At 43.1% G+C, this 18,397-nt stretch overlaps 1 protein-coding gene across 3 annotated transcripts in view; it reads right to left on the reverse strand.

Moving 5' to 3' along the window:
- Positions 1–18,397, reverse strand: part of LOC150082424 (breast cancer anti-estrogen resistance protein 1-like) — a 277,941-nt gene that overhangs the window by 78,284 nt on the left and 181,260 nt on the right. For all 3 annotated transcript variants that reach the window (XM_090377492.1, XM_090377491.1, XM_090377490.1), the window contains exon 2: positions 13,966–14,268. In XM_090377492.1, the coding sequence (XP_090233618.1) occupies positions 13,966–14,268 (303 nt within the window). The remainder of the gene's footprint in view (positions 1–13,965; positions 14,269–18,397) is intronic.

Consider the following 18,397-nt stretch of genomic DNA (forward strand, 5'->3'; position numbering starts at 1 on the left):
GGCAACCGAAAGGTCGCGGGTTCGATTCCCGCCTCGGGCTTGGATCACAGTAAAATGCAAAAATTTTGGGAGGTGCAATATGGCCACAGAAGCCGATGCGCCAACAACTAAAAAAAAAAAAAAACTTCCCGATCGGGGATATTCTTACACGGATCGCCACAGCCCGGATGTCCTGAGGCCCATATAAACGTAGACATTCCTGAACGCACTCTTCGGATTCCAGCTGCGTTCACACCGAGTGAATTCGTGGTCTTTCGAGTACCCGTAGAAGAACTTCGTCTTCAGTGCAGTGTTCACCAAACCGCTGCACTCAAAAGTGTTTTTTCCTCCAGAGATTCGGCGCATTGGCTTTTGCTGCGTTGTCCGTAAAAAAAAAAAAAAAATAAGTAGATAAAAGAAAATACATAAATTATAGGTTCCCTCCTCACACAAGTAAGTACACAATTGTAACCTTTGAATTTATTCAAACTGTCAGCCTCAACTACCATTTAAGCTTGTTTTCTTTTGTTTTGTTTTGGTTTTATGGGCGCATTAGCTACTAAGGCTATAATGCGCCAAGACCATGCCATTTATAAAAAAAAAAAAAAAAAAATTTAAACTTTCAGTGACCTAATTAGTTAGGTCACTATGTCAAGAAATATAAGAAAAATGTAAATTTTATAAACGAGTAAAAATATTTATTGATTTTAGAAATCTAAAAATAGCAGACACATTGTCATTGTCGGATGAAATCTGACTGAGTGTATACGGCCCAGTCAGATGATTAAAAGCAGTGAAACGGATATTACTAAAATCTGGACAATCGATTAAAATGTGTCTCATAGTTAAAATTGTGCCACAGGACACACACACACATAGGAGTGTCATCAGCCCTCAGCAAAAACGAATGAGTTAAATGACTGTGTCCTATGCGGGTCCGGGCAAGAACAACTTCCTCTTTACGATTCCTGCGCAGACTAGACTGCCACGGTTCAATTACAGCTTTATACGATATAACTTATTCGTAGTCTGTCTGTTCCACGAGTCGTGCCATTGGGAGTGTATTTTCTCGTGTATTATTTGCCTGTAGCCTGTATAGGGGACTGACAGGCAGCGATTATTATTGGGGATTGCTGATTTGGCTGCGGTGTCAGTCAAATCATTTCCCCTAATCCCAATGTGGCTGGGAATCCAGCAGAAGCGGATATCATATTCACATCCACGGAGGAAGTGAATCTTCTGTTGAATGCTAGACAGAACTGGATGAGGATTATACCTCACAGATATTAAAGCCTGTAACATGCTAAGAGAGTCGGAATATAAAATGAACCGTTGGTATTGGCATTTACTAATTTCATCAACTCCACAGCGTGCAGCTCTGCAGTAAATATGCTGCATTCAGAGGGAATCTGCTCCGATGTAGTGCTGTCTGTAAAGACAGCAGCAGATCCCACATATGAGTCCAACTTCGAACCGTCTGTGTAGACTGGCGCGAAGTCGGAATGTTCAGCTCGGTGTGTTGAATAATGCTGCAGGTAGACAGACGATGGAGTTTCCGACTTTCCCCAATTTCTAAGGGACAAGTCACATGCTGGAACATGAGCATGCCAGGGTGGAAGGGGTTGCTTTGGTGTTTGGGCAACCTTGTCTACCTTGATCTTAAGTTCATTGAGTAGCTCTTGGACACGAATACCAAAAGGACGATTGGCAGTCTTACGGGTGTTGTACCAATTTCCCCATTGTGGCTCAAAAACGAAGGGCCACGTAGGATGGTCTGGCAGGGATTTCAGTTTTAAAGTGTACTTTAGAGACAACTACTTACGTCGAAGCGATAACGGTGGTTCGTTTGCTTCGACGTATAAACTCTGGACAGGAGATGTTCGAAATGCTCCAGTAGCGATACGTAGAGCCTGATGATGGACAGGGTCCAGCCATCGAAAGGCACTCTCTCTTGCTGAAGAATATACTTGGGACCCATAATCTAATTTGGATCGCACAAGTGCACGGTAAAGCCGTAGAAGGGTGCATCGGTCTGCTCCCCAAGATAAGAGCAGAGCGAGCGGAGCAAATTAAGGTCTCTTGTGCACTTTGTGCGGAGTTGACGAATATGATCCAGAAAGGTCAGTTTTTTTATCAAATATGAGTCCCAAGAATTTTGTGTTCGCTGCTACTGGAATAGCATTTTGTCCTAGCCTTAATTAAGGTTCAGGATGAAGATTACGCTTGCGACAAAAGTGTACGCAAACGGTCTTCTCCGGCGAGAACCTGAAGCCATTAGCAAGTGCCCAAGCATTCAGACTATCAATGGCTTTCTGCAGTTGTCTTTCAATAAACCTCATGTTGCACGACTGACAAAAAATGCTAAAGTCATCAACATAGAGGGCACTGTTTACAGTCGGAGGAAGTTGTTCTGTGATGGAATTTATTTTTATGGCAAAAAGCGTGATACTTAAAACTGATCCTTGTGGTACTCCCTCCTCTTGGCTAAAGGAGCGAGAGAGTGAGGATCCCACACGAACTTGGAACGATCGATTAGCTAAAAAGGTTTGAATAAAAAAGGGGAGATGCCCTCTAAGGCCTAGGCTATGTAAATCTTTTAAAATGCCAAATCTCCAAGTTGTGTTATACGCTTTTTTCCATGTCAAAGAACACCGACACCAAGTGTTCACATTTTAGGAAAGCATCCCGGATGGATGCTTCCAATCTAATAAGATGTCCAAAGTGGACCGGTTCCTTCGGAAGCCACACTGGATGTTGGAGAGAAGGTCATTTAATTCGAGATACCATATTAAACGAGAATTAACCATTCTCTCCAGGATTTTGCACAGACAGCTAGTCAGAGCAATAGGACGATAGTTGGTGGTGACTTTTGGATCCTTTCCTGGCTTAGGGAAAGCAAGAATGATTACCTTTCGCCAGGAGTCCGGAAACTGCCCTTCAGTAAAGATTCTGTTATACAGAAGGAGCAGACAATCCATAGATTTTGGTGAAAGATGTTTAATCATTTCATAATGGATGCCATTTGGTCCAACGGCACTTGCTTTGGAAAGAGCGAGGGCTCTTTTCAGTTTCTGAATAGTGAAATCCCCGTTATAGGGATAAATGCTCTTAGATTTAAAGCTAAGTGCCTGTTTTTCGATTTTATATTTCAGGACCAGGAACTCTGGGGAATACGAAGATGTTGCAGAGATGTTAGAGAATGTTTCCCCGAGAGAATTAGCTATTGCAGTTGGATCTGCAATAGCGCATCCATTATAATCCAGGATTGAAGGAGGGTGGGATGTATATTTTCCCTTCATTTTCCGGATTTTATCCCAGACTACCTTAGAGTTGGTAGACCGGTTAATAGATGATGTAAAACGGATCCACGATTCCTTTTGACTCTGACGGCGGATACATCGTGCTTTGGCTCGTGCACGTTTAAAGGCTGTAAGGTTGGTCGTGGTAGGATATCGGTGGAATATCCCCCACGCTTTGTTTTGAGCCTTTTTTGCTGCTGTGCATTGGGAATTCCACCAAGGTTTAGGAAATGGTGGAAACCGGCCAGATGTTTTTGGAACAGCATTCGCGGCTGCTTGGACAATATTTTCTGTGATGTATTTAACTGCATCATAGATAGGCTCTTGACTGACTGTGCTAAGATCAAAATTTGCCTGATGTTGGAAGGCAGTCCAGTCAGCCAGATCAATCTTTCACCGTGGTAACCTAAAAGGAAGACATGGTCTCCCACTGTGTAACAAGGTTATCACGGGGAAGTGATCACTTCCGTATGGATTCTCCTCCACTTCCCAAGTGAGTGAAGGGAGTAGAGAAGGGGAGCAGATAGAAAGATCAATGGCAGAAAAGGTACGGGTAGGCATGTGGAAGAAGGTGTTTGTTCCAGTATTTAGAAGGGAAAGGTCATTGTCATTGAGCATACGCTCTATGACTCGTCCCCTTCCGTTGATGTTAGCACTACCCCACAGGGTGTTATGTCCGTTAAAATCCCCGAGAAGTAAGAAAGGGGGAGGCAGCTGCGTTAGAAGATCATCAAGGTCTGCCTGGGAGATGTCAGTCCCAGGTGGCAAATAAATAGAGCACACGGTTAATAAAAATCCCACTGAAAGGCGAATTGCAATAGCCTCTATGCTGGTTGTAATTAGGAGAGGCTGAACTGGGGTCTGGTTGCCCACAAGGATAGCCACTCCTCCATGAGCAGGACCATCCGCAATTCTATCCTTACGAAAAATTGTTGTGTTATGCATTGTGGGATCATCATTTGCCTTTAGGTAAGTCTCCTGCAAGCAAAAGCAAACTGGTTCGTGCTTTTGCAGGAGGCCCTTGATGTCATAAGTATTTTGCCGGAATCCACGACAATTCCACTGTAGGAATTTAGCCATTATTTTGGCTTGGTGGGTTCATCAGGCGGCTTCCGAGGTGCTGAGGGCTTAGTTTTATCAGTCTTGGATTTATCTTTTTTGGGGAAGAATGGACGCTGTCCCGTGTCCATTTCTTCCTCCGCAAAGAGTTCCAAGACTGAATCTTCAGGTACCTCCTGCTCGACATCCATCTTTTCTTGGGTACGAGGGGGGGGTGACTTCCCCTTTCTTATTCTTTTCTTTCATAATTACCTTTGTTACTTGTGGAGTATTAGGAGGTACCGATATAGGAGTGGCAGCTGATTGGTCCTTTTGTGCAGGTTTTTGAGAACTTAAGAGATACCGCGCGATGGGAGTGAAAGACTCCTTTGGAGGAATGGTCATGTCCGTCTGAGTTCCGACGGAACATCTCCCTGCTACCTTCTGGGCGTAGGTAGGTCTGTTGGTATTCAGGGGTTTCACCGATTTCCTTGCCTCCTGGTATGATATGTTAAGCTCTGCCTTCAGCCGTTGGATCTCTTTTTCTTCTTTCCACCTCTGGCATGCTCGTGAATAGGCCGGGTGTTCGCCTTCACAGTTAATACAGGTGGGTTTTGCGGCTGAACATGCTGTTGTTTCGTGGTCCTTTGCACCACACCGGGCGCATGCAAGGACTCCACGGCGGGCCATTTGAGAATGTCCATACTTCTGACATTTAAAACACCGTAAAGGGTTCGGAACGTATGGACGCACTGAACAGTTGATGTATCCAGCTTTAATCTCATCAGGAGGTTTAGGAGAGTTAAAAGTCAGGATAACGCTCCTGGTTTTAACAATTTTTCCATCCCTTCGCGCAGTAATTCTCTTGACGGCAATAACTCCCTGGGGTTTTAATTCAGAGCAGATTTCCTCCTCGGTTACGTCGAGAAGGTCTCACTCCGAAATGACACCTCTCGATGAATTGAGTGTTCTGTGTGGTGTCACTGTTATAGGTATTCCTCCGATTGATGTTGTTCGGAGTAGATGTTCAGATTGCCTGTCATTTTTAGTTTCAATTAAGAGGTCTCCAGAACGGAGCCTCTTAACTGATTTGGGAGAACCTGCTAACCCATCTAACCCTTTTTGAATAAAAAAAGGGCAACATTTTACCAATCGGTGTCTCATTGGTAGAATGCATGATTAAGAACCTTGGGACAGGCCCTGATGGTAGTTCGGTTCGCTGCCTTTTTTTAGCAATAATGCTATCAGTATCTTTTTCTAAAGTTTCAGATAGGGACCGGGTTGGGGCCCCTGAAGAATTTAGTTTATCAGGATTCATAGAGATTTTTGTATGGTTCAGTGCCCGGGCTCCCCACCCACCACGGAGCCCAAAGGGACGCCCACTACCCGGCATGCAATAAATGCGCTCGGGAGTGGGACGCCAGGGCTACCCAGACACTATACCCGCACCGCCCCAACCTGAATCCTGTCCCTCGGACCATGAGGGTAGGGGCGTGGCATTGACACGGTTGACCCTGGCAGGCGAGCCTACTAGCCGATTGATCCTAGCCGGGCCTTCCAGGACCACCCGTCTTGTCGAAGTAGGGGCCAAAGTGGTGTATTGAAGCTGGGCCCCTCAACCACCAGGATCTCCCTTTCCGAATTTCCATGGGTCGCAGCGCACGGCAAACACGCCGGATTCCATTGATGTAAGCCTGGAACCTGGGCTGTGGGCGTTGGATCCCAGTGATGCTAGTCTGGAAGTCCAGCAGCGTCACTGGGAGGTCCACTCACCACGTACAGGTGCCCACGTCGAGGGGACCATTTAAGCAACTTGTTCCGGCTGTCAACGACTCGCTAAAAGAAAACTTCGTACAATCTCATCTAAACCTCCACCCCTGTAATTTGAATTTGTGAGCCCTAGTTGTGGAATTTTCTATAAACTCATTTATATTCCAGTTGCCCTTCTTTGGACCCTTTCAAGAAGCTCAATGTCTTTTTTCAGATGACGCCTCCATACTTGAACACAGTATTCCAGATGTGGTCTTACAATTGCCTTACAATACAGTGGAGTTATGAACTCCCTGTCTCTACATCATAAATCATCGATAGGACACCATGGGCTTTTAAATTATAATTGATTTGTGGGTTGCCATCCCCCAAGTAGAAGACATTGCATTTTACTGCATTAAAACATAGCTGCCACTTCTCTGGCCATCTTTTACGTCTGTTTAAGTCATCCTGAAGGAGTGCTGCTTAGAATTGATCTAACACCGTTGGCAATCTTTACGTCATCTGCAAATTTTAACATCACGCCTTCCATCCCTTCGTCGATTTCATTTATGAAAATAAGAAAAACAGTGGTCCAAGGACCGATTCTTGAGAGAGAGACCGCACTCCTGACGTAAATTTCCCCTTTAGGGACCCCACACATCTTTCGTCCGTCATCTTACAGCTGACGATTGCACGATCACTTCCTGACAATGGTTGGTGCACTTTAAGCCCCGTGATGTCATCTGAATCGGCATAAATAATGAGGTGAAGAATTTGATCATCCCTAATAGTTTCTTTATCATGCTGGTGCAAATAATAATCATCTAGTTTAGTTAGAAATATTTCCATTAAGATGAGTTTCTCCTCCCACTTATTCCAATCAAATCGAAGTCACCAATAATGAGAAATTCGCGCGCGCTTGCCCATTCCATCTGCATGTAAAGACTCTCGTCATACTGTTCACAATCTTCTGGTCTGCTCTCATTGCTTTGCTTTGTTTCCAACTAACTCACACGGTTTGTATGCGGACAGACATAACTGCAGACTCAGGAAAAGCTCTTTGATAAGAAGCATGACCCCCCCCCCCCTCTGCCCCTTCTATCTTCCCTAAATACATTACATACCGTAATGGAACTGGTCATCTGCAATGTCCGGGTGACACCACGTTTCTGTTAGCCCTGTTGTATCAACATCAGTTGTCCCAACCAGCAGTTCTTATTCACTCACTCTGTTGACAATACTCCTGGCATTACTGCAGACATAGATAAACCTAACTAATCTTCTATACTTGACTGCCCTGACACGCCCCTTGAAGTACAAGCTTTTTCCCCTGGCTTTATCTTCCCAATCATTTTAAACGTTGACAGCCTCAGAATGTGTGCAAACATTACTCGGACCCTTACCATCAGTAAATATATGTCTATATTATCCCCCCCCCCCCAATTTGTAGCAGTGACAGTGAGCCCTTAAGCTGTCGTCAATGGCAGTCATTTTCTCCTTTAACACATACAAGCACGTTTGTATGATCCGGTCGTGCAGAAAAACTCCTGGTTAGAGACCATTTCACACAAATCCACACACTCAAAGCTCTAAAGAAAAACGTGTGTACGTATTCAGCTGTTCAGTGTGGCCGAGGGACCTGGAACAGAGTTCAACTCCACCAGTTATCGTCGGGTTGTTTACAAAATGCTGCAGTTTGGCCAAATGGAAATCACGTGTGGTTTGCGTGAGCCAACCTAACCGGGCAACAGCAAAGCGGTTCCCATCGTCAGCACGAGCAGGTGGGCCCGTACTAACCTTAATTTCTCAGAAAGGGACAGATCCCGCACGCACAGAAGTCAGTGCTAAATCGGTGTCACTTTTTTTTTTATTTATTTACGTACATTTTTATTACATATATATATAAATATACAAATATTTACAATCATCGCATTCTGAGTAAGAAACAATTTTAATTATACAGCTTCACTTGCAAGGCATAAAACGCAATAAAAGATATACTAAACAAAAGATATGTATGCGGATGTACTTCTTTTGGGTGGCACCTACACGTTTAGTCGAACTCCACCTTGCACAATCTGTGTTGAGAGAGAGAGAGAGAGAGTAACTCTGACGTCTACACTCGACAGCTTCCTGCACCCGGTCAATCACTGCCAATTTATAAGCATGAGGAGTTGTGCCTGGTTCACTATCTAGTGCTGCTGCACCAATTTGTCGTCCAGTGGAAGGAGTGCAATACCAAAGGACAGACGCCCTCAGGCTGCCCAACCCGAGGGGAAAAATAATAATAATAAATAAATAAAAAAAAAAAATTCTAAGTATAGTTAATACCATTATAAACATTCTATATTATTACTAATTTAAGAACACAACATGTAGTTTCTAAGTTAACAGCTGTTTGACCTAGTAAGATAGAAATATAAGTTCAGGAATACATCAGTCTACTGTTGTCAACTTCTAGAATTAGTAAACAAGGTGCGTCTTCTTTTAAACACCTTGTCAGAAAAGGATTGGAATGCTGCAAAGTTCTTGGCATCTTGAATCAAAATATCGAGGTTGTCAGTCCTAATAGGTTTAGTGCTGTTAAATAGTTCTTGTCTGAAGTCGTCATAAGCTGGGCAATAAAGCAGAACAATCTTCTACAGCCGCACAAAAACACAAAGGGTCAGGTTCAAGTCCAAATTTACACAATTTATCCCGCAGTGAACCATGTCCAGTAATTAAATACGACGTTCTCATTGAAGGATAACTTTCTTATTTACAACAAATGTTGCATCTTCAATGAACTCCCTGATAGTAAGTCCTGTTTCACTGGATTGCCATCTGTATTTCCACTTCTCAGTGAATTTTGTCCGAAGATTAATTTTCCCCTGCCGAATGTCCGTGGCCGGATTACTTGCAATGTCAAGGATTTCAGTTGCCAAACCTTTCTTTAAGTTAGAAATCATGCCTCGGTCTGCCACATAAAGGTCAATCGGAATACAACCTGAAATCACTTGTAGAGCATTGGTTGATGTTGTTCTGCAGCATCTGTTTGTTGCCATTATCATCTTTCTCTGCAATGATAAAAGTTTGGCCTTCACTGTGACGTGAGTAACCCAAAGAAAGCATATGGCATCCGCATATACTGCAATTGGCAAAAATATAGCCTTATAATATAATGCCAAAATTTTGTGCTTTATACCCCATTCAGCTCCTGAGAGCCTAATCACATTGGCAGTAAACTTGTTAATATTTTCAGCTATGTTCTTTACGTGGGGGATAAAAGAAAATTTGTCATCAATTAAGAGACCAAGATATTTATTTTGAGAAACATAAGGAATTTGGACATTGTTGATATGAAGTTTAGGAGGTCTGTTATAATCCAGTTTATTGTTGAAGATCATCATTTTAGTTTTCGTCTCAGAAATTTTTAATTTGTTTATTCTAGAAAATTCCAGCAAATCATCCAGGATTTCTTTCCCATGTGTTTCTAGCAAAAGTCTTGACCTGCCTGGTATGCATAGCGCGAAATCGTCGGCAAATGCTATGTTATTGCAAATTTGACTTTCTTTTAGTAACCATTGGTCTAAAACAGAATTCAGAGGAGAGGCCCAAGGACCGAGCCTTGTGGGCATCCTCTGGAAATGAATTTTGAAAATACCAAGTGTTGTGAGATGACTTTTATCTGCCTATTTGAAAAATAAGATCTAATAACCTGATATAGTAAATCATCACATTCTGCCTCTCGAAGTGACCTGAGGGCGCTTTCCCACCAGAGTGTATCGAAAGCGCCCTCAAAGTCGATAAAAACAACCAACATGTATTTCTTGTCTGTAGTTTTACGTAGATTCACCAACTTTCTGGTGGCGTCTTCAGTGGGGGAGACTTTCTTAAAGCCGAATTGTGAATTAGAACTCATATTACTTGCAGCCAAAACCTTCTGCAACGTAGATGCTAATAATCTCTCATAAAGCTTTTCAAGATTTCCTAGAAGGGATATTGGGCGATATGCCTTGGGATCCGTTGCCAATTTTCCAGACTTTCTGAGCATCTTTAATAACGCAATCTTTCAAAAATTTGGAAAAGTCCCATCTAATAGACATTTGTTGAATACATTCAACAATATATGTAGAAAATGTTGGCGAAATCTTTTGATTGCCACATTTTCAACTAAGTCCATTCCAGGACATTTTGACAGATTGATTTAGAAATTGCAAGTGCAAATTCATCTAGACTAAATAGTTCCGTGTCATTTGATCCCTTGTAAGATCCGTTAACGAACCTTATCTGAGCTTGTTTGGTTGTGTCTTGCTCAGGGTGATCATCAGGGAAAAGTCTCTCTATAATAGCTTCAACGGTGGAGAGCCAATCAGTAGTCAGACTTCCGTTAGAGTAAACAGAACTATATATCTCAGGAGTTACAAGTTTGTCACGACAAATTTTGTATATTAATCCCCATGGGTCAGAATTACCTGTATGGGACATTAGTTTCTGCCATGAGGATCTTTTGGCTTCCACAATAGCTTCGAAATATTCCTTACGTAATTGACAATAGACTTCTTTTAGTCGCCTAACGTCTGTTTCTGTTAAGTATCTGTGCCTCTGGAAATTCTTCCTTGCATCTATAACCTGTCTTCTCAAAACAGATAACTGGGGATTCCACCATGGGGTGGAGCCAGATCTCCTCACTTTCCTTTTAGTAGATTCGAAAGCTCTGTAAAGAGTGTTTTGCACAAAGTAAGCATATTCTACTGCAGTTAAACTGTTCAATTGCACGATTTTATCATCTGAAAATCCTTGTTGCAAGACTTGCTTAAATTTGGTCCAGTTGGTGGTTCTGATAGAGAAGTGGTTTAAATCCTGAAGGTGACCAGAAGACCCTCCATCTCTAACATTTAATACTAAATCAAAAGTGATCGCTATTGTATACATCCGGGCAGACCATCCAGTTTTTTTACATGCTGCGACAAGCATGGAGAGGAAAGGGTAAGGTCTATGTTAGACCGTCCGTGAACTGTCCAAAAGGTTGTTCGCATGTTGGGAAGATTATGCACATTCCAATGGTCAGTCAATATAAATTCTTCAAACGCAGAACCTCTAGCGTCGTTGCGTTCGCTAAACCAAAGTTGAGATTTTGCATTGGAGTCAATTGAAACCAATTTGTATTTGAGCCAGGAAAAGTGCTTAAAATTTCTTCCAAAAGATGCATTGGTACCTCGATATTATCATTTGGAGCGCAATATAAAGAAACCATGTAGAAGTCTAAAAATTGGGTAGAAATATGGATGCAGGTAGAAAAGGATGGACAGAAACGAGATATGACAGTTACAGTTAGAGCTCCATTAAATACAACGATGGCAGTTTTTGGCTGCTTGGATTCACATGCAACGACTCTAGATACTAACGGGTATCCAACAACGTGATATAACTTATCCGTTTGTCTATACATCGAGTAGGGTTCCTGAATAGCCAAAATGTCTACTTTATCCTGCAAACATGAAGCTCTTAGTTCATCTGCAACGCAACGTGAACGTTGCGCGTTCACCTGCATTATTTTTAGGAAGTATTTGTTGCAATTTAGACGGTTTATTTGTGTATTATTCATTACAATTTTCAGTCCTGCAAGTTCAGCTGCCTTCTGATATTCTGGACAGAGTGGATACCTTACAGAATGTGAACCACCTTTTTTTAAAATAATATCCCATCTCTACAAAATAGATTCCTTCTACCTACAATGCGGGCCACGCCGAAAAAATACACCCCTCCCTAGAGCCTTGCAGATTCTCTCAAGTTTCGAGGTAATAATCAACAAGGCTTTCGGCACATTATCCCTCTAATTGCACACACGTGCCTTAGCGGAGAGGTCAAGAGGGGCGGTAGTACAGCAGCATGCGCTCTTTCAGTAGACCAGGGTTCAAGCTTATGACTGCTAATTTTTAATTTTTTTTTTATTTTTTATTTATTTATGAAAACCCGAAACAAGACAGGTATTAGAACCTACAATACTTAGGACTGTGCTTGGGTTGAAGGTTGAGAAGACGAAAGAAGATATTTGTTGACATTGGACTTGAACTTCTGTAGATTGTAATTTTCAGGAAATACGTATGAAGGAAGGTTGTTCCAGAAAACAGCAGTGGAATGAATAAATGAGGAAGATGAAAAGTTGGTTCTGTGGGTTTGAAGTTGGACAGTGAATGGATGTTGGCTGGTGGTCGGACTGTTTTGAAAGAGAGAGCGGGAATTATAGAAGCGAATTCAGAAGAACAGTGCCCATGGAAGAATCTGTAGAAGAGGCATGCAGCAGAAACAGTACGTCTGTGAGACAGCGAGTGGAGAGATTCTGTTAGAGATGAATCATTAATTAACCCAACTGCCCTCTTCTGAAGGGAATCAAGAAGCCTGAGAGAGGTTTTGCGGGCACGGCCCCAGATGTGGGAAGAATATTCCATGGTAGGTCGAATTTGTTTGGAAGAAAAGTGAATCGAAGAAAAGCAGTGCAGCAGCAGAATCCTCTTTGCGAGATATAAGACAAGACTGAGTTTTAGAGGGGTTGAAATCAACTAAGTTGTCTTTGCCCCACTGGAGAATTACCTGAAGATCGGCATTTAAGGAATTGGAAGCAGATTTTCGAGAAGTTGAAGCTGATTGAGCAGGACAAGGTTTCTCAAAATGGAAAATTGAATGCAATGTGCTATCATCGGCAAAACTATGGATAGGATTTCCAGTCAATGGAAGAAGGTCATTGATATACAAGAGGAAAAGAGTGGGGGAAAGAACTGAATCTTGGGGGACACTGGCATTTTTGGAGAAGTTAGAAGACAGAGAGCCATCTACCATCACCCTCAGTGAGCGATCAGAGAGAAAACTGGATAACCAATTACTAAAAATAGTTGGCAAACCATAAGATGGAAGCTTGTTTAGAAGACCTTTATGCCAAACACGATCGAAAGCCTTTGAGATGTCAAGAGCAACTACTTGTGTTTCACTATCGAAATACAGTCGAACTGTCAATGCGCACTGGACCAGCGTGGCAGATTACGATCCATTTCCATCAACACGAATCGTTGAGGTTTCCATCCTGCAGGGGATTACTAGTGGCGGAAGCTTACCCTCCCCGTCCACTGTTTTAAGGTATCTAGAATGTATAAAAATTTAAAAAAAAAAAATTGTTGAGACTTAAATTAAGAAATGGGGAAAAATAATAATAAAATAAATTGGCTGCAGTTTACCTTTTTTTTTTTTTTTCTTTTTTAAAAAACCCATTTTGACCTCACTCTCGGCATTCATTCACAATAATCCAACCGATGGTCTTGTCGTATACGTTGAACATCGTTAGTCCCTGCCCCGTGAATAATAACGTTCCCTCTTTGTTACCTCCCTTAAAATCTGACAGTCTGTTGATAACATCATCAATTGTTGCTCCTGGCAAACATACTCTGGTTCTGTACTACCTATTTTCATAACGAAAAAAGTGTTCCCTGACAATGGAGTCTCGCAATCAAACTTGATCGCCTTCGACCACAGCACTTTGCACTTGAGTTTTCTTTTCTGGGATCCAAATCGGTGTTGCATCGCTTGGGAGGCCTAGAGATACTTGAGTCCCTGACGAGCTCCGAGTTTGTTTCAGGGGGAAGCAACCTTTTCTCGAGTGACTCAAAGTCTTCTCGTAACGCACCGAGGTCTAATTTGAGATTGGTCAAGGATGTCCATTTTTATTACACATGCGCAGATCTGGTGGATTTCATTTGTGGTGTTCAGAGGCGAAACTGAAGTGCGTGACAATGCAGAAGAGGGGAGCATCTGATTTGAAAGAGTGGTCTTGTCGCCAGAGTGTCGCCAACTGCTTTTTCTTTCGACATTTCGGGCGGATGCGTAATGTAATGGTTTGAGGAAGCGGAAGCGAAACGAGACTTACCCTGTTCGGATTCGTGTGCCAACTCCTCCTCCGCGCGTGGCGGTTGTTCTCGTTGCCGGTCGTAACTGCCGGGGCCGCTGTGGTCCCTCCAATGGTGCCGAGTCCCGTCGAGTCGTACATGCCCGGAAGAAGACGAAGGCGGTTTCCAGGGGCGATGCCCTGTCTACCCCTGAGCGAACACAGCCACCATCCCTCCAGACCGTTGGTGTTCTGCTCGAGCACCGTCAGCACGTCTCCCTTGCGAAACGCCAATTCATCGGGGGCTTCGGCGACGTTGTCGTAGAGAGCTTTCGCCAGGCAGTTCTGCGGAAAAGAAAGAAAAACATTTTTTTAGCGATATTCTACGTGCGTGTGGGAAACACTCATCACTCACACGCTGAAAAAAAGTAACGCAAAGGGAGAAAATGGAAATAACGTGACACCTCTCTCTCTCGAGGGGGAGGAACCTCACGAGACTTGAAAATGGTACTGTTTCGAGAAATTACGAATGCCCGAAGTAACCGAAATGAATTTCATCCGGGTTTCGTCTGTAACTAGTGTCGAACCCCACACTCGATCCGCAATCGCCGTCCCCAGAAAGAGAAGTTCTCGGTGGAACTGACAGATTGCACAAAAAAATCGTAGCTGCTTAATGAAGTCGTATTAGCAATCGATTGTTTCGGTGTAACGTAATTCAAATGGAAGATTCGCGATGGAATGAATCCGTCAGTTCAACTCCGCCTCGTATCTCTGTGAAGAATAGTACCACTTGGAAAGGGCCAGAGATGTATCTAGTGTAGTTTGTGTGTGTGTGTGTTCTGTTGTGGTTGGCCGCTTGGGTACTCAGAAGCATGAGCCACCTGGACAGATGATTCTGGGTACTCGTCCACACCACGGGAAGGTGGGCCAGTCCATATAAAGCACGTTCTGTCTCGATACGAGACTCTGACCCACCGAATGTTGCCAAAAGATGGGCCAGGTTCCTCCGGGAACCCATTCCAGAGGAGGGAAAAAGTCCCATGGTGTAATAAAAAAAAAAAAAAAAAAAAAAACAGAAGTCTTATTTTTACAAAATAAAGGGTTAAATGGCGAGTGACAAATTTCCTTCACGGCAGTAAATGCCACGGGATTAAAAATGTTCTCGTTTATACTCTGGCACGACCACCGGGTCAGTGGAGTTTACAATAAATCAGTCACGGGCTTGAACCCCGATCTACTCAAAGAGCGTGTGTTATTGCACTGGCGCTCCTCACCACTCGGCTACGTCAGGCCGTTTAGAAATCATAAATAGAAACGTTAATCGTATTTTGTATCGATTGATTTATTTCGAACTCCACTGACCCGGTGGTCGTGCCACAGTGTAAACGAGAACATTTTTAATCCCGTGGCATTTACTGCCGTGAAGGGAATTTGCCACTCGCCATTTAACACTTTATTTAGTATGGTAGGACAAATAAAGACTTCTCTTTATTTGTCCTACCACATACCATGCAGAGATGACGCCCGCGGCTTGTAAGGTAATTCGCTCTAAACAGAAACACGTGCATTATGCGACTAGCTTGCTTATGGCACGCAACATTAGTCGGTACAACGGGTCGAGTACATTTCATCGCGAGTCAAATGCGAACTTTTTTGTTTCCAAGCGAAGCCAAAGGTGGCGTCGAAATCCCGAAGCTCGGAAGGAGATTTCCGCGCGCGACTTACTGCGAGTTCGGTGTTCCTCAGCTGCGTCCTGAAATGAAATTTTGTTTGAAGTTCTTTGATGGTGGAGATCTGATCTCTTCTCTATGATGGCCAAAGGAGTTTAACAAAAAGGGAAAGGACCATCTGGTCACTGAAACGTCCCGCCACGCTCCACTTTCTCCCGTTCTGTTCGTCCGCCGGTTTGCAGGCAGCCGTGCCTGAAACAAAAGGTTAAATTTAGATCGTTCTCACGGAGCTGTAAAAAAAAAAAAAAAAAAAAAAAATTACCTTCCTTCGGCTCGGATTGTCAACGCAATTTTCTCCGGTTAGCCCACTTGTGTTTCCTGTTTTCCATTTTGCACGCTACACCGATGTTTTTATTAAAAAATTGAGCCGTCATATTCGGACCCACCTCCCTCCACGTCGGGCCACACACCTCTCTGTATCTTTAACTAATTACTGAGTTATATCCTGAGTGTCATCAGAGTCCAGACTCACTGCCAATCCCCCTTCTCGTCCCCCACTATATAAACACACTCCGCGAAATCCGAAATGACCGATGCAATTCACGAGGCAAATGAAGCCTCCCTTCAGCTGGGAAGTGCGAACAAACACCCTCCTACCTCAACTAAACGACGCACTCGGACTAGATTATGCCCCCCCCCGTGGTGGAGGACATCATTGTCGATGGCGCTGACACCCCGCAACTTGATCGCATAGAGAACACCTGATGGCAAACCCTGTAGCCCGGGGGATGCAAATTTGATCGGATCTGGAGGGTTTTGTTGCTAAACCGACGAATCGTATCACCTCTGCAGCTGGCGCCTCCGTAGCCAGGTGGGAAGGAGCAGCAGTGCGTAGCACACGCTTCTTGATTAGACCGGGGTTCGAGCCCGTCACCACTAAATACGGAGGATGCGGAAAGGTCAGGGAATAACCACCGCATATCCCGGAGCAATATGGCCTTAGTTGCTAATGCTCCTAAAAACCAAATAAACAACAAACAACAACAACCTCTGCAGCTACGATTAAAATCGTAAGGTCATTATAAAGTTCTCGTGCAGTTCCGTTCTGTAAAATCAATCTGTAAAAAAAGTTAGAAATGTAATTTAGCGAAGTTTAGTATGAATTGGGAGCGATTCTTGTATTTTATTCTAGTTCAGCAAAAATTTTATTATTATTATTTTATTTATTTATTTATTTTTATTTATTTTTTTTTTTGTACAATTAGGCTTGACCAAATGGCTTCACTTCTATAGAAGAGAAAGCAAATTGTGCCCTGTGGTCGGCCCAGTTGAAGTCTAAAAGATTTAGATGCGCCACACAAGAATTCCATAACTGGATCAGAAAGTTTGTGCAAGGTCAATGTGCAAGGTCAGGGACGGGTTATTTGGAATTGTTGCAGAATTATTTTGTTCCTGAACTAACCACGTTTAGATTTATAAGTAATACAGCGTTTCAGCAAGATGGTGCACCTTGTCACTTTGCTCTCAGTGTTAGGCTGCTTCTGAATGAAAGTTTCCTAACAGATGGATTGAAAGAGGTGGACCGATCTCTTGGCCCCAACCGCCACCTTCACACATTTGAGTCCATTGAATTTTTTTCTATGGGGACGTGTAAAGACTATTGTTTATTCAACAAAACCTCGCTCTTTAGACGATCTTCGACTAGGATCTAATATGTTTCAGGGCATTACTGAAAATCAACTGAAAACGTATTTCAGTTTGTATACGTAATGACGGTGGGTGGACATGTTGAGAATTAACAATCCCAAGAATAAATGTACGTAAAACTGTAATAAATTCTTTCCCTTGCCCTTTTTACAGATTGATTTCATCATGAATAGAACGGAAGTTATGAAAATTTCAAACTGCACAAGGACTTCATAATGACCTTACATTTGAACTAAAATAGAGCTGTTGTTGTTATTGGATTTTGGGAGCATTGGAAACTAAGGCCATGTCTGTAAATCGCGTGTATTCTGAGGTCGGTTTTAAGTTTCCAAGAGAAAATACCACGATACCTTCGCCTGAGACCGACTAACTCGGCCACGTTGTGAAATAAGCCAAAAAACAATTCCTTCCGTCATCGACGGGATTCGAACTCTGGTCTTTTCCACCCGGTGTGGGGAGGACGGCGATCCTATGAACTGTGCTACTCACGAGGGCCTAAAATGGAGCCCATCTTATTACACCTCCATGTGGATAATGAACGCTTTAAAGTGCAAATTGACATCCTCGTGTAAGAAAGAAAGAGTACCAAATGCAACGGCGCTCCTTTTGTTATGCCGAAGCCACAGGACTCCTCTTCCTGTGAAATCTATTCATGGTACAGTTCTGTTCACCTACCAGAGAAACCAGTCTTGCAGTCATCAGATCCAGGAATGGACACATGCTGAAATCCAGCGAGGCCGTGAGTGATACTGTTATGAATAAATTCGAGACTCATATAAAGAATATAACAATTAAAAGGATAAGAAACACCAGGCAACCAGGAATAATCATCGAAATAGCGACCTGGGAGGAGCCTGCCAGGATTATGAATAACCCGCAGGCCTCAAACATAGGACTTCGAGCTGGAGCTCCGCGTGAAAAGGGCCATTCCATTGTGTTGTTTGATGTCAATAAGGAACTCCCCTGAAGACCTCTGGAGGAAATTTATCAGCCTAACTTCCAGGCAACTCTAACTAGAGAGGACCAGATCAAGGAACCTTTACCTAAATATTCAACCAGATCAAAGTCTGCCAGCATTTTCACCTGGATCTTTGAAA

The sequence above is a fragment of the Mastigoproctus giganteus genome, chromosome 7, assembly GCF_048544385.1.
Source record: "Mastigoproctus giganteus isolate SK-2022 chromosome 7, ASM4854438v1, whole genome shotgun sequence".
Taxonomy (NCBI): domain Eukaryota; kingdom Metazoa; phylum Arthropoda; class Arachnida; order Uropygi; family Thelyphonidae; genus Mastigoproctus; species Mastigoproctus giganteus.